Source organism: Miniopterus schreibersii (genome assembly GCF_964146895.1).
Source record: "Miniopterus schreibersii genome assembly, chromosome: 16".
NCBI lineage: Eukaryota > Metazoa > Chordata > Mammalia > Chiroptera > Miniopteridae > Miniopterus > Miniopterus schreibersii.
Genome location: NC_138116.1, coordinates 2,976,886 through 3,001,789, shown reverse-complemented (window position 1 = coordinate 3,001,789; position 24,904 = coordinate 2,976,886). Strand labels below are relative to the sequence as shown.

General features: G+C 51.1%; 1 protein-coding gene across 4 annotated transcripts in view; it reads right to left on the bottom strand.

Annotated features, from left to right (window-relative positions):
- Positions 1-21,663, bottom strand: part of UBE2O (ubiquitin conjugating enzyme E2 O) — a 38,049-nt gene extending 16,386 nt beyond the window's left edge. For 3 of the 4 annotated variants that reach the window (XM_081116007.1, XM_081116009.1, XM_081116010.1), the window contains exon 1: positions 21,182-21,659. In XM_081116007.1, coding sequence (XP_080972133.1) covers positions 21,182-21,592 — 411 coding nt within the window. In that variant the 5' untranslated portion in view covers positions 21,593-21,659. Of the gene's footprint in view, positions 1-21,181 lie in introns of all 4 variants that reach the window. The other variant, XM_081116008.1, reaches the window with a different exon arrangement.
- Positions 21,664-24,904: the final 3,241 nt, after the last annotated feature.

Sequence of the window (24,904 nt, the reverse complement as noted above, 5' to 3'; positions counted from 1 at the left end):
TCATGCTCTGCTCCGGTGGCCCTGCTGCAGTCCCAGAGTCAGCAGGGAGCAGGCCAACAGTACGATGCAGGTGCAGGGAGAACTCAGGGCCTCACACTGCCTTCCAGACCCCACCTCCACCCCACCCCAAACCGTCTGATGTCACCTTAGTTTACAGAATGACGACCACAGTGGTGAGCACAGGCCAGACCTTTACTGAGCTCACACTGCGTGGGGAAGGGCTCCACCTGCTCGGCCCCTTCCCAGCCTCCTGACCCCCAGGGGGAGGCACAATTGCCACTGTTCTCACTCCACAGAGGCCGGAGTCTGAGAGGTAAGAGACCTGCCCAGGACCACACCGGCTCCAGCACCCAGAGCCCTGGCTTTGCTAGCTGTCCTTCCTCACTGGCATGTGTGGCCCTCCAGCACGACCCTTGCTACCTCTGGGGCAATTAGAGCCATGCTGACTCGAAGAGTGGGGACCCTGCCTGCAGCCCAGCCTCTTCCTAGAGCTCTGTGGAAAATGCAGGCTCTCGGGCCCCACCTGGACCTGCTGCCTGGGACTCCACACTCACTAACAAGGTTTCCAAGTGACTCGTGTGCACGCAATCTCAGCCTCTGGTTTTCTGGGTTTTTTACATGTACGGAGCCATCGCACAAAAGATCTGATAATTATGCAGACCCCGTCAACAGGAACCGTGTTTTGCTGTGTGTGACTGCATATGGCTACAGAGTACAACTAACAAATGCAACCAATACCAGGACAGCCACACAGGACCCGACTTCATGGCAGCTATTCATTAGAATCCTCAGATCTCTTTGAAAATGTGGATTCCTGATTTTTACCCCAACCCACTGAATGAATCTCTGGATAAAGCCAGACATCTATTTCTTAACATTCCTGGGCAAGTCCAACAATCACCCAGGCTAGAACTGCTCTACTTCAACCAGAGTAAGTTTCCCTTTCTTCTAGAACAAAATAGAACCCCAACTACTTATCGGCATTTGTTTATAATTTGAGAAAACTTCAAAGATATAACTCTGGGGCTCAAGATGTATGGTGGATTAAGTAACTAACAAAGTCAGGCCTGACTGGTCCTGCCTTCAATATCCCTGACACGCCTGTGGTTCACGCCTGAACAGGTGCACACGTACCAGGTCCTCAAAATGACGTGGCCCCACTTCGAATGGCTCTGCTCAGGTAGTCCAGCCCTGATCCAGGCCAGTTCGCAGACAAATGCCAAGAACAAAGCCCAGGCTCTGGGACAGCTTTTAGCACCCCAGTGACCAAGGGGCAAGGGATGTGACCCAGGTCAGCTGCTGTCAAGGTAGCAGAGCACAAATTCCACCAGCTTGCACCCGCAGACACCTGGGGGACACAGTGTTGCTGCCTTAAGACTTGCAGGTAGAACACAGCTCCTGGGCCCACGCCATGACCACAAGACCTGATTTTTAGAGCTGCGTTACTGGGTGGGAATGAGCTGGTGCTTAAAACCTGGCTCTACCGGCACCTGAAAACTCCAAGTCTGAGAAAGGCCCGCCCTGGCAGAAGGGCGTGGCACTGCCTATTCCAAACCCTGCAAGGTGGCCACCAGGACCTCGCCTACAGATGCTCCTGCTCCCCTTTCTTCACCTTCCCCACTGTGAACCCTCAGAAAGTAACAGTCTTCAAAATGATCTAATCTTTGGTTGGCAAAGAGCCGAGCCCCCACCCTCCCCGCAGCAGCTCTCGATGTCCAGCCTCACCTCCACCCAGCGTATCTGCGGCTCCTCCGGTCCATGCGCCCAACCCCGAATATCAATCAATAGCCACACTCCCTGCAAATGCATCCTACCTTCCGAAGCAGACTGAGCCGGAGAGGGATGCACTCAGCACTCTATTTTTAAAAATGCAAATATGGTAGAAGGAGGCTCTAAAAATAACACACCAGAGCCCTGATCCGAGGCCAACCCTTTCCTGGGGGCCAGGTCCCACTGAAGTGGGGGTGGGGTGGGGAGCAGGGGCTGGTCTTCCTGTGGAGCTTTGTTTTTATACCTGTGAGCTCAGGCAGAGGAGACTGTACAGCGCCCCCTGCAGGCAGGTGGGCAAGGGGGCTCCGCCCTAGAGGGTGGCAGGTGTCCCCATCCTCTCTGGAATGGCTATGCCAGAATGACGTTGGTTCTCCACTTTCCTCAATCCCAAACCACATCTTTCCAAGACAAAAGGGTGGGTGCTGCACGCGTGTCCTGTGGGGAAGCAGGGGCTTGGTAAACGCACAGGGAGCCGAGGAGGAGACACAAGACCCTGAGACTGACGGCAAGCCAGGGTCCTGAATCGTTTGGTGAAGGTTTGGAAAGCCTTCCACAGGCCTGACCCACACTCTCGATGCCACAGCCATGGAGCCCACAGGCAGGCTGATGCCACTAAAAAAGAAAATCTTAAATTACATATGTGGCTCATACTATATTTCTATGGAACAGTGTTAGTTTAAACCTGTAAATTAAAAAAAATTAAAGAGCACCAAAAGGCTTAACAACACCAAACAGCAGTCCCTGTCTGCCCGTCTCAATAGAGCTCCCTCGAGGCAATCACCTAGTTTCTTAGTAGTTTGAATATTTACCAAGATAATATGAACAAATGCTCACACCTCTAATTCCCAGTTTAATTAGTATAGACATTATCTACTGCCTTCGTGTTCCTTCCCGCCCCGATGACAATCCCTTGCCTTGAGCTCACCCTTCCAACAGTTCTGTTGCACTGACGGAAACAATATAAACACTTGTAATGGAGTAACAGATCAGAGCTGAACCAAGTGGCGCTCTGGGACTACACACAACCTGCGCACACAGTGAGAATTCTGTCAAATACCCATTCATAACTTTTCCAAACATGCTCGCACAATCCATCAGGTATCTTCTGGGGGTTGCCTGCTTGGAGCTCCCTCCTGCAGAACCCCACTCTGCCTCTCCACCACAGGCTTCCCTTTGCAGCCTATATGGATCCCAGGAAACTCTCGTTTCGGTGCACACCTCCCACCAGCTTCCGGAAAAGGGTCCGGGGAGGCACATCTTTGACAGTCCCTGCATGCCTGAAAAGAGTGACTTGTCACGTACTTAGGCTGGATGTGGAATTCCCTCCGACCGTCGAGGGCTCTGCTCCAGAGTGGTCTCCCTGACGGAGGACCTCCGTGACAGTCACCGCTTGTATGATTATGACCACGTGGAGTTAACTCTAGTACCTCCGGGGCTTTCTACCCACCAGACTTTTTCGTTGTTCTTTTTCTAGAATAATGACCTAGGTTTTGTAATTCTGTATATTTCCTTCTATTGGTTTGAAAGCCGTCAGTCCTATCCCTATTACTTTAGTGGTTCCCCCGTAAAACGTTAGTACTTCTACTTAACTCAGAAAGTCCAAAGCAAATCAATACCCGGCCTCCTCTTTCCCAACAGCTCAGCCATCTTAGGTGTGTTCACCCAACCACCCTCTCACCCCCACTTTTTCCTGTCAGTGTTTTTGTTTTCGATTCCCCTCAGGTTAGCAGCGCCCGCGGGGTCACAGCCGACAGTGACTCGCCCGCACGGTCCCGCGTCTCTCCCTTCTCCTGGGTTAGTCTCCTTCTCCCGCAAGGTCTGTTAGGGAACAGGCTCGGTTTCTCCTCTCCGTCAAAATGCCTCTGTGCTCACCACTGACTGATGACTTAAGCTGGAGCCTGAAAACTAAGCCAATAACCAGTTTCCCTTAGCGCGCTGACATTTATTCCGTGGTGGCCGGGCCTCTCCTGTGGCCCCTGAGACACCTGCTGAGTGTCGCTGCTGAACGCCGGGGCAGCGTCTTCCTCGAAAGCGGCTCCGAAGATGCGGTCCCCGGGACTCCCACTGGACGCGCCGGGCCCGCTCCCGCTGCCGCCCGCGCCCTCCGGCTCACTTCTCTTCCCTCGCCTGTGAGTTCCACTTAACTTCCTCGGGTCCATTTTCCGGTTCGTATAATTCTCTCTTGAGGTGTGTCTATTTTGCTATTTAACATTTCCACTGGGTTTTAAATTCAGTGACTAGAGCCCCCATTCTAGAGGTTTTATTTGGTTCTTTATATAAATAGCCCTTTGTCCCGGCCGGTGCAGCTCAGTTGGAGAATCGTCCCCTAGACCAAGAGGCTGCAGGTCCGATTCCCAATCAGGGCACATACCTAGGCTGCCGGTTCGATCCCCGGTCGGGGCGTGTAGGGGAGGCAACTGACCAATGCTTCCCTCTCACACCGATGTCTCCCTGTCTCTCTCACACCGATGTCTCTCTCCAACACTGATGTCTCCCTCTCTCTCTAATAAACAAACATATCCTTGGGTGAGGATTTAAAAAAATAGCCCTTTTCAAATTACTATGTCTTATTTTTTCCTTTCATTCCTATTCTTCCTCTTGGCCCTTCAATCATTTTAAACATGTGTATTTTATCATCTCTACCTGGTTTTTAAACACTGGAAACCCTTCTTGTTGTGATAGCAGGCTGACTCTTGCTATAATTTCTGCATGTTTAGCAAGTTCCTGGCAAAAGCTCATCACTGGTGGAGACCTTAGGAATCCAAGCAAAAGGGTCCTTCTTCAAAAGCCTCGCTTCTCTCTTGCAAGGACCTGGTGCTGGGCTGGGAGTCCTGAAACGTGGGGGTTATGGACAGACTTTAAACTTGGGTGCAGCAGAGACTTCCCCATCACCTGAGCATGGGCAATGCAAAGCTCCCTTGCCCTTCCTGGGCCCCACAGAGATTTCCTTACATCCCTTCTGTGAGGAAATGGCCCTTTCAGGGGGTTTGTATTTCAGTTCTACACTTCACATGTTCGATAAAATCCAAACTTCTATTTTTTGGGGGCCTGTTCTGGGGTCCAATAAACACCCCTAGAGCTACCACATCGGTAGGCCCGCTCTGCTCTGGCTTTAAATTCCCCCTCTGATTGTAGCTTCTCGCTATCCCTTCTCTTTCCTCTAAGCTCAGCTGTTTATTTAAAGTCCGTGTCACAGTTGCACAGCATTTTTAGTAGCTGCAGTAGGAGTGGTCCTTCATTCACTCCATCTACCACATTAAGCTAAAACCCACTCCATGGCCTCTGGCTGCCCTGGGTTGGAAAGTTCCCCGCATCTTTGTTCCCAATCTTTCTGTATGCGGCCTGTGTTCTCTCTTTGGAAGCTTTATCCCGAGTGCTCTGGAAGCAGACAATGTGCCAGTTGGGACGTTTTCCATGCACCACCCTGGAACCCTGTGGTCATCAACTCTGGAAAGATTCCTGACTCCTGACAAATCTCTGTCCTTCATTCCCCTTCCTCTCTCTACAGAATGCCCAGATGTGAGATGTTTTTATTCTATCCTGGGGGCCTTTGTCAACTCTTTCCCCCTAATATTGTTACTTTCCAAGAATCCTTTCTTGTCTTGATTTTTAGAGCATCCTGTTTTACTTCATTGACAAAACACTGGCTTATTTCTCTGAAGGGCACAGGGGACAACTCCATACCATTTTCGCAATTTCCTGTGAATCTACAATTATTTAAAAAAAAAAAAAAAGGCAATGATAGAAGCTTTGTGAACACAGCGAGGCTTTGGGCTGTGAAGGGTCCACTAGCTCCGGCTCTGAGGGGCTGTCCAATGCCAGCAGCTGCAGGTGTGTCTCCAACACTACTCGTTTTTTCCAGAGAGGACTCCTCCAACCCTGTGCCTCGTGCCTCATCTCTCTGGAAGCAGGCAGGGGACATGGCCGGGACTCCCCTTTAGAGCACAGGCATTCGTAATCCCTCCTTCAGCTCAGTGCTGCACTGCCCTTTGCCACGCCTGAGCCACTTCAATCTGGAGTCTCTGGTTTGATTTCTCTGCAGCACAAACCTCTGCACTCTCGTGGGCAGAGGGGATGCTTATTTTCTGGTTTGCAAAAATGAAAGGTAGCTTGGAGAGTTTAATTTCTCCCTATACAGACTCTCAACTAATCCCCCTGTCTTTGTTACTAATCCCCCTGTCTTTAGGCCCAAACCTCACTCCCGCTTTGAGCGACACTGGTGCTCCAACTCCTGAGGCTTGCTATTGCTACAGCTTCTCCCAGGTCTCCCTGCAACACCAACACTGCTCCACTCTGCGCTGTGCCGTCTTCACTCATTTCCCATCTTCTGAACTTGACATCTTTTGTCTGGTTGTCTTTTCTCCCATCTTTGTCCTCATGGCTTCAAACTTTAAATAGTTCACTGTCATTTTAGCAGGGTTTCTGGAGAAAGTGGGAGAAGTGAACCCATTCAACCTACCAGACTTCCCTGAAGTACGCCAGCCAGGGAGCTCTGAGCCTAATTTTGCACAGCACTTACCTACAACCATGGGACCCATTTGAAGATGGAGAGACAACATTAAGTCAACAAAAAACAAGAAATCACAAATTCAAAAACTTAGAATTCCTTAGTTTCAACATCCAGCCACTTCATTTTGAGACCAGTTCATCTTGCACCTCAAGCTCTGCTGTTCTGAGAGCTGAAACGGCTCCGCCAGAAACTCCCCATCATCGTAAAGAGCTACCTATCCGCTCCTGCAAAAGGCGCTGGTTTCCAGTGTCAAAGGCACTCTGAATCCCATCAGCTGCCGTGATTGAGCCATGACAGTTGGAACTGATCCAGGACCAGGCAGGGCTCTGGGAGGAAGACATGCCAGTGTCACGTGGCGAGTGTGGGCGAGCAACACTTTACACACTTACAAAATTAAATCAGATTCCTAAATGCTAAACTAAAAACAATCGCTGAGAAAGTCACAATATAAATAGCACACGGGCCCTCAGCAGACAGCACCCTGCTTAGGAAGAAGGCTCTGTGCAGCCACAGTCGTCGGGATGCGCTCCAGAAGCTGCAGGCCTGGTCACCAGCCCTCACAGGCATCCCCTCACTGTCTCAGCATCGCCATGCCTTGAACCTACCAAACGGCTGCAGAAACGACCAATTACCAAAGTACACTCATGTCAATCAGCAAGCACTTCCTCCTCCTGCAGGAGAGAGATTACCGTCCAGACGACCAGGAAAGTAGGTGGCACAGGCTCTGCCTCTGAGAAACTTACACTGGAGCCGGCGCACTACGTACGGTTCACGCGGCTGGTAAACATCGGAACGCTCGCGCCGCCCGCTGTCCAAGAAGCCCTGTCTATGCCAGAGCAGCTGTGGAGCTCCAGGCGTACAACTAGAACTCTATTCCTGGAGAGATTTAACTTAAAGCCCTAAAGCATATTTAAATAGGAGGGAGGTTAAATCCCAACACAATCCAAGACACCTGGCTCCGATCCAGTGGCGCACATGGGCACCCACCATAGAAGGTGGCGCCACCTGCCAGACTCCCGGGGGGGTGGAGAGAAGACCCCCAGTGCAGGGTCTAAGAGGCAAGCCAGCAAGTAACCCCATTAAAAACAGGTAGAGGATTTCTCTGAACAGACATTTCTCGAAAGAAGATCTACAAGTGGCTAATGAGCCCCTGAACAAGAAGCTCGGCATCACTGGTCACTGGGGAAGCACACCTCATACAATTGGCGTGATGCCACCTCACACCCACCAGGACGGCTACAATCAAGAACTGACACCAACCAGTGTCGGGCGGACATGGAGAGAGGAGCCCCGCACGCTGCTGGTGGGAAGGAAGATGGTGCGGCCGCTCTGGACAGCAGCCTGGCACTTGCTCGGAAGGCTAGCAGAGCCACCCATCCCCTGGCAAGTCCACTCCTGGGAACGACGCCCAGGAGAACGGAAAAGATGTGTCCACGCAGGAACTTGCACACGAACACTCACAGCAGCGCTGTTCAGAACTGCCCCAACATGGAACCAACCCACGTCCATCGCCTCACGACGGACAAACTGCGGCATCCCTGCCGTGGGGTATTTCCCAGCCATGAAAAGGAACAGAGGATTGATGCTGCTACGAGGTGAGGGGACTTGAAAACGTGCTCCATGAAAAAGGCCAGGCACAAAGGCCACACGGTCACACTTTAATCTACAGGAAAAGTCCAGGACAGGCAGACCCCTGGGGACAGGAAGTGGGCGGCAGGGGACAGGAGGGGGAACGCGGAGTGGCTGCTAATGGGTAGGGTTTCTTCGGGGTGATGTTAGCCCAGATACTGATGACGGGCACACACATCTTTGAATATACTAGAAACCACGTTAACTGCACACTGCAAACGGGTGAACGTTATGGTAAGTGAGTTATATCCCAATAAAGCTGATTGCTTCGTTTTTTAAGGCCAGTCAGGTTAAGCTGCAATTAGTGACAGCCTGGCCCCATGGTACTGAGTAGGACGTTTTCTTAGCTGTATCTCCTGAACCATAGTGAAACCAGATTTTATTTTTCAAGTCAAACCCCAGACCTGTCTCAAGTGTAACTAAATCACGAGAAAACTAAAATCGGCCCCACTAACACCCTCTGCTTCTACTCAGAGAGCCCACGGGGTCCTTCTGTGGACACACGCACGTGCCAGAATATGCAGAGCAGAGCACACGTCTCGTCACAGTGGTGGCCTCTGGGGAGTGGAAATGGTAGGAAGGAGACAAACACCTCGCTACATGCTCTCTTAAACCTTTTGAATGTTGTGTCATCTGCATATATTACCTATTTAAATATACAGAGATACAAACAAAGAGATTAAGATTTAGGTTTAAAGTCAGGCTAATCAACATTTCCCCCTAAACCTGCGACCATATCTACACTGTTTACTTCCAAATGTGATGGGGAAACCCAAGCAGAGATAAGTTACTCCTCGGTTAGTGGTCAAAGGTGATCCCACCCAATTCCCAACAACTGTACGAGAGTCTGTCTACCTGTCTAGTTGTGGACACTGAGTCACTGCAGGTCTGCGTGCCGACTCCAAGCCCCAGACCTGAGCCACCTCCCACCTCTCTGGCTTACTCAACACCCCAGTTTGGCCCTCTGCTCAGGGAGCGTGTACCCTAAGCTGCAGGCACAATGGGCAGGGACACCCCCTGGCACAAGAAGGGCTTCTCCTTGGCGATAGCATAGTAGTCAAAGAAACGTCCAGTCAGCTGACCTGAGTCCAGTCCTCCAGAAGCTGCCAATAAGCTGGGGACTCCTGCCCAAGCCACTCAACAATCTCACCATCATGCTGGGAAAACGTGTTCTGAGATGGAAGTGTAAGCAGGTACCACTTTTGGGGATGACAGTTGGTAAAATGAATCAAAAGTCTTAACAATGCCCAGCTGGCATGGCTCAGCAGTTGAGCACTGACCTAGGATCCAGAAGATTCGAGGTTCGATTCCTGGTCAGGGCACATGCCCGGACTGCAGCTCGATCCCCTGCAGGGGACATGCAGGTGACTCTCACCGTTGATGTTTCTATCTTTCTCCCCCTCCCTCTCCCTTTCTCTTTCTGAAATCAATAAAAATATAATAAAAATATATTTAGGGAAAAAAGTCTTAAAAATGTATTCTTTTTACCCCTTGACCAAATAATTCCATTTAGGAATGTATCCTAAGAAACTTGAAGATGTAGACAAAGATAGTAAAAAGTATCAAGTGTAAGGTATTATTTACATTATTGAAACCGGAAAACTTGGAAACAAATGTAGCTGGTTGGACCTGCTGCAGGGGCCACAGTGGAGAGAGCCTTGCTCTGCAGCGGACATCTGGTTCTGCCCCCAATAGCTGTGTGACCTTGGATGAGTTATAGGACTCCTCTTGGCTTTAGTCTCTCCCTCTCTAAAATGGGGACACTGGCCCAGCTGGTGTGGCTCAGTGGTTGAGTGTCATCCCATGCACCAAGAGGTCACTGGTTCAATTCCCAGTCAGGGCACATGCTTGGGTTGCAGGATAGATCCCCAGCAGGGGACATGCAGGAGTCAGCTGATCAATGTTGATGTTTCTCTCTCATCGCTGTTTCTATCTCTCTCCCCCTCTCCCTTCGTCTCTCACTAAAATCAATTTAAAAAACATATAAAATAAAATAAAATGGGGACACAGGTCACTATAGGAAAAGAGTAAGGTGATGGAAGTAAAGCATGGTTTCACCGATTGATACTGGCAGGATAAACACAGTAATTCCAGTCATTTTGCTCTTGGACTGGTTGTATTATACTCATAACAACTATCATATTTGCATCCTAAAAAGAGAGTAAATGCAATGCAACATCTCCGCAGTGACTGTGTTGCAATACTGGTCGGTAGGCAATGGTGGGGAGCAGGTCTTTCTAACACTATGATCTGAAAGCACTGCCTGGTTCCTAGGGCCACTTAACCACTTTCCTCTCCTCCTACTGGGGTCCATATTTTGACAATCTCTGACAGCTGTTTATTTAAAACTTGGGGGGGGTGTATAAAAACTGAACCTACTGACATCAACAGGGTTTTAGAAAGACCAATTCAAAGGTGGTCCCACCCAGGAGGGCCAGCACAAGGGAGCACAGGAGCCACATAGACTAGAATCGACATGAATAAGGGCCCCAGGTGATCCCACACACATCTGCCTTTATAACACGTTAGTCTAGATTTCGTTTATCCATCTCTTCCCCCATGCACCCCCTAACACTTTAATAGCCGGTGCCTGACTTCTCCAGAGTAACAGGCCTGGCACTGACCACTATGACTCCGGGCTGCGCTCTCTAGGGTCCTCCAGAGCCCGGCTGCAGGCGGAGCACAGACCCGAGCTGTGTTCCAGGCTCACCTGTAACAGATTTGGCATTCTCGGTCCAACAGAGGCGCCTCGTACTAAAAACTCAGCCATCTCCTACGGTGAGGACAGGAAACTCACACATGTGAACATAGATCTGCCAAGTGCTTTCAGCTGAGACAGGACAGCTGCTCCTCATGACAGCCCATTAGCCCATTTACTGATAAACTAAAGCTCAGAGAGGGAAGCTCCCACCGAGGTTTGTTTTTTAAAATATGATTTTTATTGACTTTAGAGAGGAAGGGAGAGAGAGACAGAAACATCAATGCTGAGAGTCACTGATCAGCTGCCTCCTGCACACCCCCTACTGGGGATTGAGCCCAAAACCCAGGCATGTGCCCTGACCAGGAATCAAACTGTGATCTCCTGGTTCAAAGGTTGACGCTTAACCACTGAACCGCATGGGCCCGGCTCCCACCAAGGTTTTATAGTTACTACAGGTGCTGGAACTCTGGCGGCTCCTGAATGTGAAACTGGTGTTTTTCCCAGGCCACTCAGAGCCACAGTGCCAAGGACCTGAAGGAGAGCTGGGTGGTGACAACTAGAGACACTTTCCATTGGCTTCTCGAGACGCGGCCTCCCAACTCTCATTCCAGCCCATGGTCCTGGGGAGCCCATGGTCAGGAACAGTCTCAGTTCCTGCTGCATATTAACACCTGAGACAATGGCATTTGGACCATGGGGGCCAAAGCCCTGGCTAGCTAGCTCTAGCCCAGCCCAGCGAGCTTGCACTCTGCCTGGGGAGCTTCGGGAGATAAGTTGCTAAAACAGTAAACTGCAATATGGTGTATTTTGATTAATCTGCTCTTCTTAGTGTTAGGATGCCCACATGTCCCAGTCCTGAGTGATTACTCAGTGCTCTCAAAAGAGCCCAGCTTGGGCCATAAATTATGTGTTAACCTACCTAGTACCCTAAAGGGGGGGAAGTGCCAGCTGGCAAGGGGCCTGCACACTCCAGCATGGACCACAGAGCATCTGGGAAAAGGCTGAGATGCTGTGTAGGTGAGTGAGCAGGAGAGGGCTGGTCACTCCCTGAGATGCCTCCCACGACCCTGCATGGGAGCCATAGGAAACATAAGCTTTTACAGAGAACTTTGTTTTCAAGAAGCTTCCAATTCGGGGTGAGAGAATCCCAGATCATCATCTAAGTGCGGTGGGGTGTTACAGGCAGGGAGCTGCACCCCTGAATGGGGGAAACAGATTAGTTGGAGTCAACTTGAAGAGGCAGGAGGTAAGCAGGAAACATAGGCGAGGAGCCCTGAATGCCAAACTAAGGCATGGCAAGAGGCTGGGTCCTGACACAAGCCAGGCTGTCATTTGGGAGGTCAGCCTGCATGCTCCACGCCAGGCTGGAGGAGGGGCTAGAGGCAGGGAGGCCAGGAGAGACCTGCCCGGGCACAAGGCAGAGGCAGTCGGAGAGCGAACCAAGGCTGTAGAAAGAAAACACAGGATGTAACAGGCATTCTAAACAATCTGATTTGACGTCAAATTAGATTACAGGCCTGACACCAAAGGCACCCATTGAAAGAAAGAAAGAGACAAACTGGACTTCATGAAAATTTAAAAATATTATGCGTCAAAAGACACTACCAACAGAACATAAAGGAAATCCACAAAATGGGAGAGAATATTTGTGAATCATGTATCTGATAAGGAATGAATATCCAAAATACACAGGGAATTCCTAAAATTCAACAACCAAAAACACAACTCAATTCAAAAACAGGCGAAGCAGTTAAACAGCCATTTCTCCAAAGAGATACAAGCGACCAACAAGCATGTGAAAAGATGTCCAACATCACTCATCACTGGGGAAATGCAAATCAAAACCACAACGAGACACCACCTCACACCCATCAGGATGGCTACTATCAAAAAAACAAAATAACAAATGTTGACGAGGGTGTGGAGAAGATGGAACCCTTGTGCACTGTTGGTGGGAATGCAAAATGGTGCCGCTGCTGTGGAAAACTGTGGCAGTTCTACAAAAATATAAAAATAGAACCACCATAGGATCCAGCAATTCCACTTCTGGGTGCAGACCCAAAAGCATTCATAGCAAGAGCTTGAAGAGGTATTTGTACACCACGGTGATAGGAGCACGATGCACAATCGCCAAACACAGAGCAACCCGTGTCCACTGACAGATGACTGGAGAAGCAAAAATTAGTATATCCACACAACAGAGTATTACTCAGCCCTCAGAAGGGAGGAAATTCTGACACAGCTATAACATGGGTGAGGCCCGAGGACATGACGTGAAGTAAGCCAGTCATAAAGAGGCATGCTGCGCGCTTCCACCTCCCCGAGGTGCCTCGAGTACTCAAAATCAGAGAGAGCAGAAGGGTGGGTGCCAGGGCCTGGGTGAGGGAGCACGGGAGGGGTGGCTACTGCTCAGTGGGTACAGTTTCAGTTTTGCAGGAGGAAAGAGCCATGGAGGCGGGCGCTGGTGATGGCTGCATGTGACGGATGTATCTACCACGACTGAACACTTGAAAGAGTTAAGGTCGTAAATTTCATGTTATATGTATTTTACCACAATTTTCATATTATTTATTCAGTTATTTATTTTTAATCCTCACCTGAGGATATATTTTTAATGATGAGACAGAGAGAGAGAGAGAGAGAAACAACGATGTGAGAGAGAAACACCGATCGGTTGCCTCCAGTACGTGCCCTGACCGAGGACCGAACCCGCCGTCTTTTGGTCTATGACTCCCCAACTGAGTCACATGGCCAGGGCAAAAAATAATTTTCTTTAAAGAAAAAATATTAGACGGGGGGCCCAAGGGGGTCAATTTTTAAATGATGGCAAGTGTTCTGATTTTAGAAGACGCAGCTTGTGTGTGCAGAGCTGAGTGTCAGGAGAGACTACCCTTCCGTACACTCACACACAGAGCAAGCACAGCAGAATGTCAACTGCTGACTCCTGATGGTTGGTAATTAGTAATCGCTGGCAGTCTTTCAACATTTCTCTATGTTTGACAATTTCTCACAATCAAGTTAGGTAAAAAAAAAAAATTTTTAAGTTCCACAGACTTGGAGATGGGAGAGTCATTACTCCCCTCGATCTTACACCACAAAGTCTGAGGTGCTGGGGGACAGGATGGAGCTCTCCCGTAAGCGCTGGGAACGCGACGGAGGTGTGGGGGTCGCTAAGTGCAGGTACCGCCACGGCTGCTGGAGTGGACCAGCGCACTGAAGCACAGCCAGGAGGGGGGGCTCGGACCTCTAGAAAAGCCTCACAGACAGGGCAGGAGGGAAAGACGAAAGGCAACAGAGAAAAATCCAGTGCAGCCTGGTCCATGGAACCCAACGAAGGTTTCCCCTACGAGAGAATCAACCACATTAACCAGGCTGATGGGTCAAAGGGACAGGGCCGAGGGAAAGTTGGTGAACGCAGCGACCAGGAGTTCACGTCGGCTGTGACCTTGTGGAGAGCCGTCTCATACCCAGAGGTGCGAGGGGCCAGACGGGACGCACAGGTCACCAGGACGTGGAGGCAGACACCCCTTCCCACCAGCAGGCTGCTGGGAGCCTCCTTCGCTCTTCTGTGGCTTGAAGATGGTATCATCAGCCTTCAGGGCCCTCAGCCTCCCTGAAGCAATTAAACAGCCGAGCAGACGAATGCGGGGCTGCTTCCAGCGCGGAGCATGTCAGGTCCTGGTGTTCCCGGAAGCCGCACAAGATCACAGATGCGCGCCCGTAGTCCTTCCCGTCCGCATACGCTCAAGGGGGCGAGCAAGTCGAGTCCCGAGGACACACCCCTGCTGACAGCCTCGCAGCCTTCCTCCCTGCAGCATCTCCCACAGAAAGGACCAAAACTGAAGCGAGGGGGGCAAGCCTCCCGGAGCCGGAGCCGGAGCCGCACACACAAAAGAGCAGCTCTCACTTGCAGGATGCAAATGAAGACAACGCTTTTCTAAGACCGCAGGAGTCTCCTGCGAGCTGGGGTTTTCATTTCATTGTTCCAGGGGACTGGCTGCCTGCCTCCCCCCCTTTAGCACCACTCAGCATCTGAACTGTGGTCACTAAAATGAGTCTTCGCCAGACACAGCTATGCTACTACCTGAAACCGAAAGTGACCTGGTGTCCTAGTCCTTCGAGCTGCGGAAAATTTAATTTGTTTTGGTCTCTCAAAATATGCAAACAAACGAAAAACCCCTCAGCCAGACATTCAGCAAGATTTAACCCAAAAAGGACATTCCTTAAAGCACTTGCTGCCTAACTGAATGCTTCTGAACGGTCGTATGTCATTTGCCTCAATGGCTAAATCATAAAAACGCGCACATCAACCCTGCTTCCGAAGGACATGGGAAACCCACGGGAGACAGTGACCAAGAGGCCCACCCAGGACTCGAAGCCCTCCATCCGGCACAGAGCACAGAGGAGCGCGGCAAGGGCACACAGACTCGCAGGGGATAAATCCACAGGGTTATCCATTAACGTGGCTCAGTCTTATGCTGAACTACAAAACATTTCAGTAAGCATTTTGCTCCCCCCTGTCGGTAACCACACATATGTCAGGTGGCTCCTAACAGAGCCCCCTGAGGCTGGCTGGTGGACATGTCGGAAAGCAGCAGTTTGCAACGTGCTTTCCCGCTCAGTAAGCTGCAAATGTGGATGCGGCAGCATTAAAACCGCGACCTGCTCGGGAGCCTCGAGGAGGAGCTACAGTTAAAACAGCAAACTCCTAGTAAATACAAGGGACAGCATCTTGTAAATGGAAAAGCACTTTATCCATGCAGGGTCCTGATTGTCATTTCCCCCCCTTTGAGGATCCGTTAAAATTAGCACCATGGTTCCCACCCCCATCCAGAATCAGGCTAATCTCTGGGCAGAGAAACTCTGAACGCTTCTATCAATCCCAGCTGGAGATAGGGTTAAAAGTACAGGACGGCTCTTTAACAGAGAACCCACTCATCACAGAAATTGCCTGAAGTCCGACTGAGGGGACTACAGGCGTAGCCGACACCAATCATGGGCCCAGGGCACTATGATGGCAACTCACGTCACACACTCCAACCACAGCGCCAGAGGCCCCACTACATCCCATGAGGCCTACGGGTAAAATAAAGTAGTAAGAAAAAGTTCCTCTTGATAGAACAGAAAAGTGAAAAAGAGAAAAGCAGGGATAACAGTGAAGAAGGGGTGGGGGTGCAGAACGACCCTTCGCGTCCGACAGCAAGAATAGGTGGAGAGCACGCGCGGTCCAGCTGGGGCAGCTGAGGGGAAAGGAGCTGGGCTGAGCAGGACTCGGCCTCTCTCCAACGAGTCCTCCTGAACCTGTCTCATGACTCAGCATTCCCGGCAGGAGGGCGACAGCCGCCAGAGAGGGGTCAGGACGCCTTCGGAGCCAGGAAGTCGAGGTGGATTTCCTAGCCCTGGGCATTTCCACAACAACATAGAAAAGCCGATTCCTGGGACCTGATCTGCTCCAGGAGGTGGAGGTGGGATAAACCAGTGTTGGGACGAATCAGACTCACAGAGGTTGCTTTCATTCAACATCCAGGGTCACTTAAAGTTCTCCAGAAATAAAGTGTATTTTTGGACAGTTAATTTGAACACGGCTGAGGGGCCAGGGAATGGACACTGTAGAACAGTAAGCAGCACACCTCGGGCGCAAATACAGCGTCTCCCACACGGCTGCACAGCCGTGACCTCCCTCCCTCTGGCCACTGGTACGCCCTCCACCCACCCCAGCACCCTGCTCCCTCCTCTCTCCTCACCTGGGTGACTCCTACTCCACTAAGATTTCCAAGCCTGAACGATGGGATGATTCGTGCCAACCACAGGGTTTGTGACCAGGGTTTTCAGACCCTGTAATGATCTATAAATCCTGAACTTAAACATCGTCAGGTGAGGAAAAACTATATTGACTTCTATCTGTATTCAGGCTACTCCACTTATCAGCAGTGTGACACTGGAGAAGTTACTTAGCCTCTCTGTTCCTCCGTTTCCTCCCCTGGAGCATGAGGACAGTAATAGTACCTAACTCACAGGGTTGCTGTGGGTCCTGAGCAACACGCATAAAGCACTAGAGCACCCGGCACACAGTAACACTAATGCATGTCATTATTATCTTAAAATACAAAAGCAATACTCTGCCATCCTTAATTCACAGTCTCGTTACCTGTCTTTTGGGAATTTCGGAAGATACCTTCCAGATTCTGGAAAATACGCATACTTATGTATCCACTGCATCCCCTCCTGGAGGTCGGTGGGCTTTAGCAGGTGTTGCTTTAAATGTGCATTACTGCATTTCTCATGAAGTAACAGAGGAGTGGAGTTCATGAGCATTTACAGAAAAGGCGGAACAAAGAACCCAAGTCTGTAATCCACCAGGTCACAAGCAACAATGCCATCGGTTAGGAGCTGGTATCTCTTTGGGGAGGGACCACCCTGGGACACATGGCCATGGTCTCCTGAAGGGACAGGGCTGGTTCTGTCTGATGGACAGACATCAGGGTGGTGTCTGCTAGTAGCCAAGTGGCCGCCCCAGGCACCACCCACCTACACTTCTGGTTATTCTACCTGAGCAGGCTTGCTTCAGGGACTAGAAAGATAGACCTCGTATTTTATTGCAGAGAGAAATGAGGCAGTGAGTAGGCCAAGGTCATTCAGAGTAGGTGACAGCCAGGAGGAGCACCCAAGGGTTTTGACTTCCAATCACAGGACACAAACACACGCCCCTCATCTGATGAAAGTGCCCTTGAGTCAGGCAACAAGCTAGACAGAGGCACTTTGAAAGCATCGAGTCCCAGGAGCTAGAGGGGAAACCAAAGGACAAAGAATAAAATCCCTGAACAGCCCTAAGCGCCTATAAGCGCTGTGATCCTATCTGAGTAAGATGCGATAGGTGAACTCAGTCCTGCATCTTGGGTAACCTTACATAACTTCTCCCTATTATTTCATTAAGAGCAATTGCTGTTAATGGGTCCAGCACCCGGCCAGGTGAGGCAGCAAACTTCACAGGCTATGATGCTACACCTAAATAGCTTTCCCCAAGGGAATGCTGGCCTCAAGAGGAGCCAAAAATAAATCAAAAAGCCAATTCCTGAGGGACCTGTCATCAGAGATGTTTTACACACATACACATACACACACACAGCCTCACAAAAAGCAGGGTGACTGCAGGCTCAGCTTTAATTTAGAGACATTAAATCTCAAACCAGCTGAGACACTACATGTTGTGGCAACTTAAAGCAAAAGAGCACACGAGAGGGGGGAACTAAAGCGTGAACAGGAAGCCCCAAGCCTGGACTGACCCACGCAGTCTGCTCTCCTCCCCACGGGGACGGGGCCGCTCTGCCCAACCACGACAGGTGAAGGCCACCAGGCCAGCCAGTGCTCAAGAAGGCAAAGAGGCTGTAGGCTTTGGCTTTTTCAGAGACTTTACTCAAGTCCAGCCGGCGTGGCTCAGCGGTTGAGCATCAACCTAAGATCCAGGAGATCACGGTTGGATTCCAGGTCAGGGCACATGCCTGGGTTGTGGGCTCGATCCCCAGCAGGGGGCGTGCAGGAGGCAGTGGATCAATGACTCTCTCATCATTGATCTTTCTCCCTCCCTCTCCCTTGCTCTCTCTGAAATCAATAAAAATATATTTAAAAAAAAAAAAAAAGAAAGAAAGAAACTTTACTCAAGGGATGACCACCAATGGAGAGGAGCAAGTCTCGGCAAAGTAGGGTCTGTGGCCAAATGGGACAAGTTTCCACTGGATAAATCAGCTACCACGCTGAGGGGGTCCGGAGAAGCTGAGGCTTCTTTCAGGTCCTCCACAGGCTTACCCTTGGCTGCTAGAGCCTCAGGAACTGGACCATAAATTCTGCAGTTTCAAGGAAAAACTATGTATTTTATTTCTGTTGGTTAAATTTATGGAAGTGGTCAGGAGGGGTTAAGACTCGTAGGCCAGCCTCTTCACCTCTCTTTTTGAAATTTGTTCAACAAAAAGTTAAAAAAGCCAGGCCAGAGTGGCTCAGTTGGTTGAGTGCCATCCCATACAATACACCTAAAGGTCGCCGATACAATTCCCAGTTAGGGCATATACCTGGGTTGCAGGTTTGATTCCCAGTCGGGAAGCATACGGAAGGCAACTGATCAATGTTTCTCTCTCTCCCTTCCTCTCTCTAAGCATGTCCTCCAGTGAGGATTTTTGAAAAAGTTAAAAGAAATTAAGAGACTAATATTAAGCCTCTACTCATTGCCCACCAAGTTAACATGAAAACTCCAAAAATACTCCACATTAAAAAGACACAAAGAAATGTTTCCCAAGGCTGTCCCTACATTACTCTACCAATAACTGGGTTCTCAAATCTCACAACTACATTAGCGATGGGGGAGACATCAGAACCTGCATGTTCTGCCTTGGCCTTGTGGTCTTTCCTGCACAGCACGCTGCGACGTGGATGGATTTATACGGAATGGGAGGTGAGAAGAAAAATCTTCCTAAACCACAGTGCTGCAGGCAAGGACCCACCCTACCACCCTAGTCAGTGGCAAGAGTCACATTCAGCAGACCAGGGCCATCTGTGCCTATGGCTCCTGGTAACAGAGAGCTACCTATCAGGTACAAATTTCCTCCCCACACAAACCTATTCTCAAGTCTTAAAGGAAGAACTGGGTCCTGCCATCCGTAAATGGGCGCTAAGTGCCACCACTTCCTAGAATCCCTCCGCCCCTTTGCTTTGGCTAAGCCCAGAAGACGCAGAAACTACAATGGCAAGAGAAAACACCACCACTGCAGTCACCAAGGACTTCAACCAATTCGATGCAAGTCACAAGAGGGCAGCTTCAAGCTGGTGCCTCAAAGTTATTTTCTGTTTAGTTCCAAAACTGGTATTTTAAGTCAAACTCTGTGTAACTACACAAGGTGGGGGGAAGGCAGAGGGAAAATAACTGTAAACAAAGTTAACCACCAAAATCAAGACCAACAGGAGCAACTGATAAACATGGGGTAGTGAGCTGGGCCTGCTTCCCTGAGCCCCAGGGCAGGAGCCAAAATGAGGTGCATTTCAGAAGTCACAAACCTCCAAACCTCCACGGAAGATGGTCAGGGCAAAACATTTCTTTTTTAAAAGTCCACGGGAAAACACTGGCAACCCTTTGGTAGTAAGATGCTGCACCAACAGCACATAGAGCAAAAATCTCTTCCCGACAAAACAATCCTGGTGGTGATTTTTAACAAGTACTCTGCTGCAAAAAGTAATTATTTTCCATGTACTTTTACACATGAACTTACCATTCTCTCTCCGAGTCAGAGAAGCTAGCAACTGATTTGCATGTCTCTGAGGGGAAGCCGGGGTCCCATGTGTGGATTTCTGTGTCCGCGGGTGCATGCGCACTGGGGAGGGCGGAAAAAAGACCCTGCTGGTGTCAGCAGTCACTTCTGCCACTAGGAAGTGGATCACAGGCCTTCGCTAGGCACTGGGCTTTTCCGCTGCCCCGGCCCTCATCAGACCCCCCTCTGCAATGTGGCATAGAGCCCTATTCCCGTCCCCTTTGTCTCCCAATGTGCGAGAAACCCAGATTAACTTCTAAAGTGCCCTCCCCTGAGATCAGACCTCCCAGTCCCAGGCAGCGAAAACAACCCAGACCTGATTCTTGCTTAGCAATGTTTTCCCAAACTGGCAGGAGGAGAAGGAGGAGGGCATGAAGAAGGGGTGAAAGATACAGGGTGGCCTGTGGGTGTGAATCACTGATAGGGACTCACACTCAGGAAAACAAGACTCGAAGAGCCACCAAACCAACCTCGCTTCAAGGTTTCAGGTTTCTGATAATAAAACCCCTAGGTTTGGTAAAACTGCAACATTCGCCAGCCTCCCCAAAACACCCTATGGGAAGTCTTGATGTTTGTTTCACAGCCTCCGGTCAAGTAAAATAACCCTGCAGGTTTCCAAAACGAGTGGCTCTCCTCCATTCATGGTCCTCAAGTATTATTATTATATTATTATTATTTTTTTTTTTCCCCAAAGGAGCCCAGCTGCACTTAGAGGAGTCCTTGATCCCAGGCCCAGCTGTCACATCCCCCTCCCCCGTACTATTAATATCAGGGCTCTGGTTAGTGATTTTACTCACAAAGTTCCCCGCAGCAATTAACGTGAGGCAACAACGGGCGCCGGGCCACGCAGGCAACTTGCGGGCTTTCCGCGGCCGGGCTCAGCCCGCACGCCCGTTTGGGAAAGCCCGCAGCCCCGCCCCGCGCCGCCCGCCGCCCGCCCGCCCGCCGGGGCGCGCACACAATGCAGCGCGCGGTCCTCCGCGGTCGGCGCGGCGCCGCGCCGGGGTGCTGCCCCGCGCGCCTCGGAGCCCCGCGGTGCCCCAGGCCGGCGGGCCCACGCACAGGGCCCCGAGGCCCACCCCGCGCCCCCCCGCCGCACGGCACGGCCTCCAGGGCCCCTGGCGCGGGGCCGCCCGGGCCGGCGCAATGACTCTGCACCGGAGCGTCCGCTCCGCCGAGCCCGTGCCCCGCCGCGCCCTCTGCAGCAGCGCCCGGCGCCCCGCGGCCTCCCCGCCCCCGCCCCCGCCCCGCGCGCGCCCGCCGCCCGCGCCGCCGCACCTTGGTCTCCTTCACGTGCTGCTTGACGCCCTCCGGGTACCACTGGACGCGCACGTAGCCGCGGCGCAGCGGGCTGGCCCGGCCCTCCTCGTGGCCCGCGCCCCCCGCCTCGGAGCAGCCCGAGCTCGCGCGGCCGTCCTCCTCGCCCTCCGAGTCCGAGTCCTCGCCGTGGATGAGGCGCACCAGTCCAAAGTGCACCGAGCCGCGGTACCGGCCCGACACCAGGTCGTGAGAGAACAGCAGGCGCTGCGAGCCGGCTTCGGGGCCGGAGTCCGAGGACGGCCCGGAGGCCGAGTCCGGGGCGGGCGCCGGCGCCGGGGCCGGGAGCGGGGCTGCGTCCGGACCCGGCGCCGCGGCGGAGGCCGGGTGGGGAGCCGGGGCTGCAGGCGCGGGCGCTGCGGGATCCGCCATAACTGCTCTGCGCGAGTCTCCGGCGGCGGCGGTGGCGGCGGCGGCGGCGGCGGCAGCGGCGGCCGAGACACGGGGAGGCGGGGCCAGCCGGCGCCGGGGGCGGGGCCACGGCGCGCTGACGTGTCCCTACGTGCCGCCGTCGTCAGGGAACCGAGATGCGGTTGCTATTAGCTACCGCCCGGTCGCTAGGGGACGCTGGAGATGCTGTGGGGAGCAGAGGGCAAAGCTCGGCCTCCACAGGGAAGGGCGGGGCCAGAGGGGAGAAAAGGGGGGAGGGGAGGGGAAGGGGTGGGGACCGAGGTGGAGGAAGTGGAGTGGTCGCCGAGGAAAGGGGGAGTGGCCGAGGTGGAGCGGCGGCTGTCAACAACAGCTAATGAGCTCCCTCGGCGTCTCCAGCCCAGTCGCAGGGATACGGAAAGAACTAGACAGTCCCTGTCCTCTAGGTGTTTACAATCTAGTTGGAGAGACAAAACATATGCACACATTAAATAGCTAAAAAGCGACTCCTCGTCGGCTTGTAAGCAAGGCTTTAATAGGTATGTATAGAGTGTGTCTAGAGTAGGTTGTATTAGGAAATGCCATGCAAAGCTTGGGAGGTGGTGATGACTCCTTAGGGACTGGGAAAGGCATTGGTGAAGGAGGCCCAGAGAAGGATCAGAAAAGATCGGCGGGTATTAGTGACCCCTGTGGTTTGCCTTTAAATCCATCCAGATGAGTTCAGAGCTCATCCATCCAGATGAGGCGTATTGTGGATGGCAAGAGGTAAAACAGCCAGGTAGTTAAGAGTGGGAGTCGTAGCTTCTAATTTTTGGCTCTGCCATTTACTAATCTTATAAAGGTAGGCAAGTTGACAAACTTCTTTTCACCTTAATTTTCTCATCTGTAAAATAGGGGCGATAATGGCAGTACCTGTCTCATCAGGCGACTGAGAGAATTAACTGAAGTAGAACAGCGCCTGGCATACAGTTCCCTCAATAAAGCTTAACTACTATTTTAATATTTCAACCCTCCCACCCCCACCTACACTAAAATTCTAGATCGACAGAATTATTATACTTATGGTCTGCTTCATACTGCCATTTTAAAATGTAAAAGTATTTATATTTAGTGCCTAAGGTTGCAAGGTAGTGACTGGCAGAGGCAGATTGGACCCCAGGTCTCCTGACTCCAAGCTTTTCTAGTTCCTGTGTTTATCGGAGAATGGAGTTGTGCAAGTAGGCTGAAGGGACAGCAGTGCAAGCCCGAAATCTTTGATGTCAAAAGTCCAAGTGAGTTTTGCATTCGACACCAGCTTATGCCTGTGTTTGCTATGATATAGAAAGGATGTCCTTCCCTCCCTAATCGTTGAGTGAAATTGGCACTCCAGGAAGATGTGCCATGTTTATTCTGCAGCTTCTTGTAATGGCTAATAATAGCTTCCATTTATTGAGCGGCAACTTAATGCCAGGTACGACACTAAGTGCTTTACGTAGATTTTCCACCTGTGAGTGAGGATGTATGTACGAGCCCTCCTTTTGTGCAGCATCACGCCACACTGGGCTGCCCCCACGCACACACATACACCAGGAACCTGCTAGGTTGTAGGTAAGAGTCCTTGATTTCAAATGCTGGTCTCTCCCTTAGTGAGCCCCTCTTGAGAACGTGGATCATGTTGTATTTATGTGTGTAATCCTGGTGCACAACAATGTACCATATTGATGGGTGTCAAAGGCCTGAGATTTCTGAACCTCCATTTGGTTAGTTTGCCCCCCCCACCCTCTATCATACACCCAAGTAGCTGCCGTGCTATCTCTAAGCCCTTTCTGTGGCTCCCATTTTGAGCTGCAGCTGAGCCCTTTTAGAGAGAGAGGCTCAGTACATTTCTCCCCACCTCATGGTGCCCTTCAGTGACCTCATTCAGACCTGAGATTCTCTGAACATGGTTCGAGGCTTGATTCCTTCCCAAACCCCAATCCCTGAGCCGTAGTCTCTGTGCACCCAGGCTGGCAAGGGGGGTGAGCCTGGATCAGAGCGTCTGCTTAGTTTTAATTTTCATAATTGTTGGATGGAAAAAAAAACACACCTTCATTCCCCAATGGATAAACCCCTTCCTCTCATGGCCCCAACACTCAGCCTTGGGGACTCTAGATGCTTGGGGACTGTAGATGCTTCTCAGGATAATTTCACTTATTTACAAATGTGCCTGCCAGAAACTGAGCCAGCCTGGCCACTCCCCTTGCTAAGGAATTGGCGTGGTTCAGGAGGCAGCAGAGTTGTCAGCAAAGTGAACTGATCTAAAGGAAGCAGGCCCTGTCTTGTCCCTATCTTAACCAGACACTGGGCCACCTCTCCAGACCCACCGAGTGTGCATGAGCCCCACATTGCCCCCTGGAGGAGCCCCAGCCTGTTTGGCCTTTCCAAGCCTCCCTGTGCCAGCAAATTCAGATGGGCCCAGAGAACTCCTTCTACCCTGGAACTGATGTTGGGGAGCTCTAGGGTACTGTTAGCACTGGGGCTTTGGCTGGAAAGCAGGGGTGGGAGGCCCTCCCACACCCTCAGTGTCTGCCTGGAGAAATGCCTCTGCTTGAGTGTCCAGCTGTGGGTTGCTCAAGAATCATGGGCTTGTGAAGTCTTCCAAGCTCCCCATTCTCCTAATATCCCTCCTGGTAATACCTGTATGATTGTATTTCTTACCCTCTATTACAACCATTTTTTTACTCCTCTCTCTTCCGTGGGACTGTGAACCTTGAGGACAGGGACTCTGTCTTCTTCATCTTTGTAATCCCAGCAGCCAGCACAGGTCTGACTCATAATAGGTGCTCAAAAGATTTTTGTTGAGTGGTTGAACAGAACAAGCCAACCCCTCCCAATGGTCCTTCAGTGCGTCAAGTCTCTGGGACACCCCATCTTTCCTTCTGTCCCCAGCTCCCCATTTTCTTTAGATATGAAAACACACCCCACACATGGACGCTCACATCACGCAGACATCCACACTCATCCTGCACGCACAGTTGCTCTCTCCTTAGCCTTTAACGTTTAGATCTGTGCCGCCCATCACAGTGGCCTCTAACCACATGTGACTCTTGAGCAGTTGACACATGGCTGGTCTGAATTGACATGTGCTGTAAGTGTAAACTTCACACTGAATTTTGAAGACTTGGTGCAAAAAATATATATATATAAAATATCTTTTATTATTAATTTTATGTTGAAATGACAATGCTTTTTATATATGTTAAATAAAATATATTATTAAAATCAAGTTCACCTGTTTCTTTCATGTAGCTGCTAGAAATTGAAAGTCACACCTGGGGCTTACATGACCTTTTTATT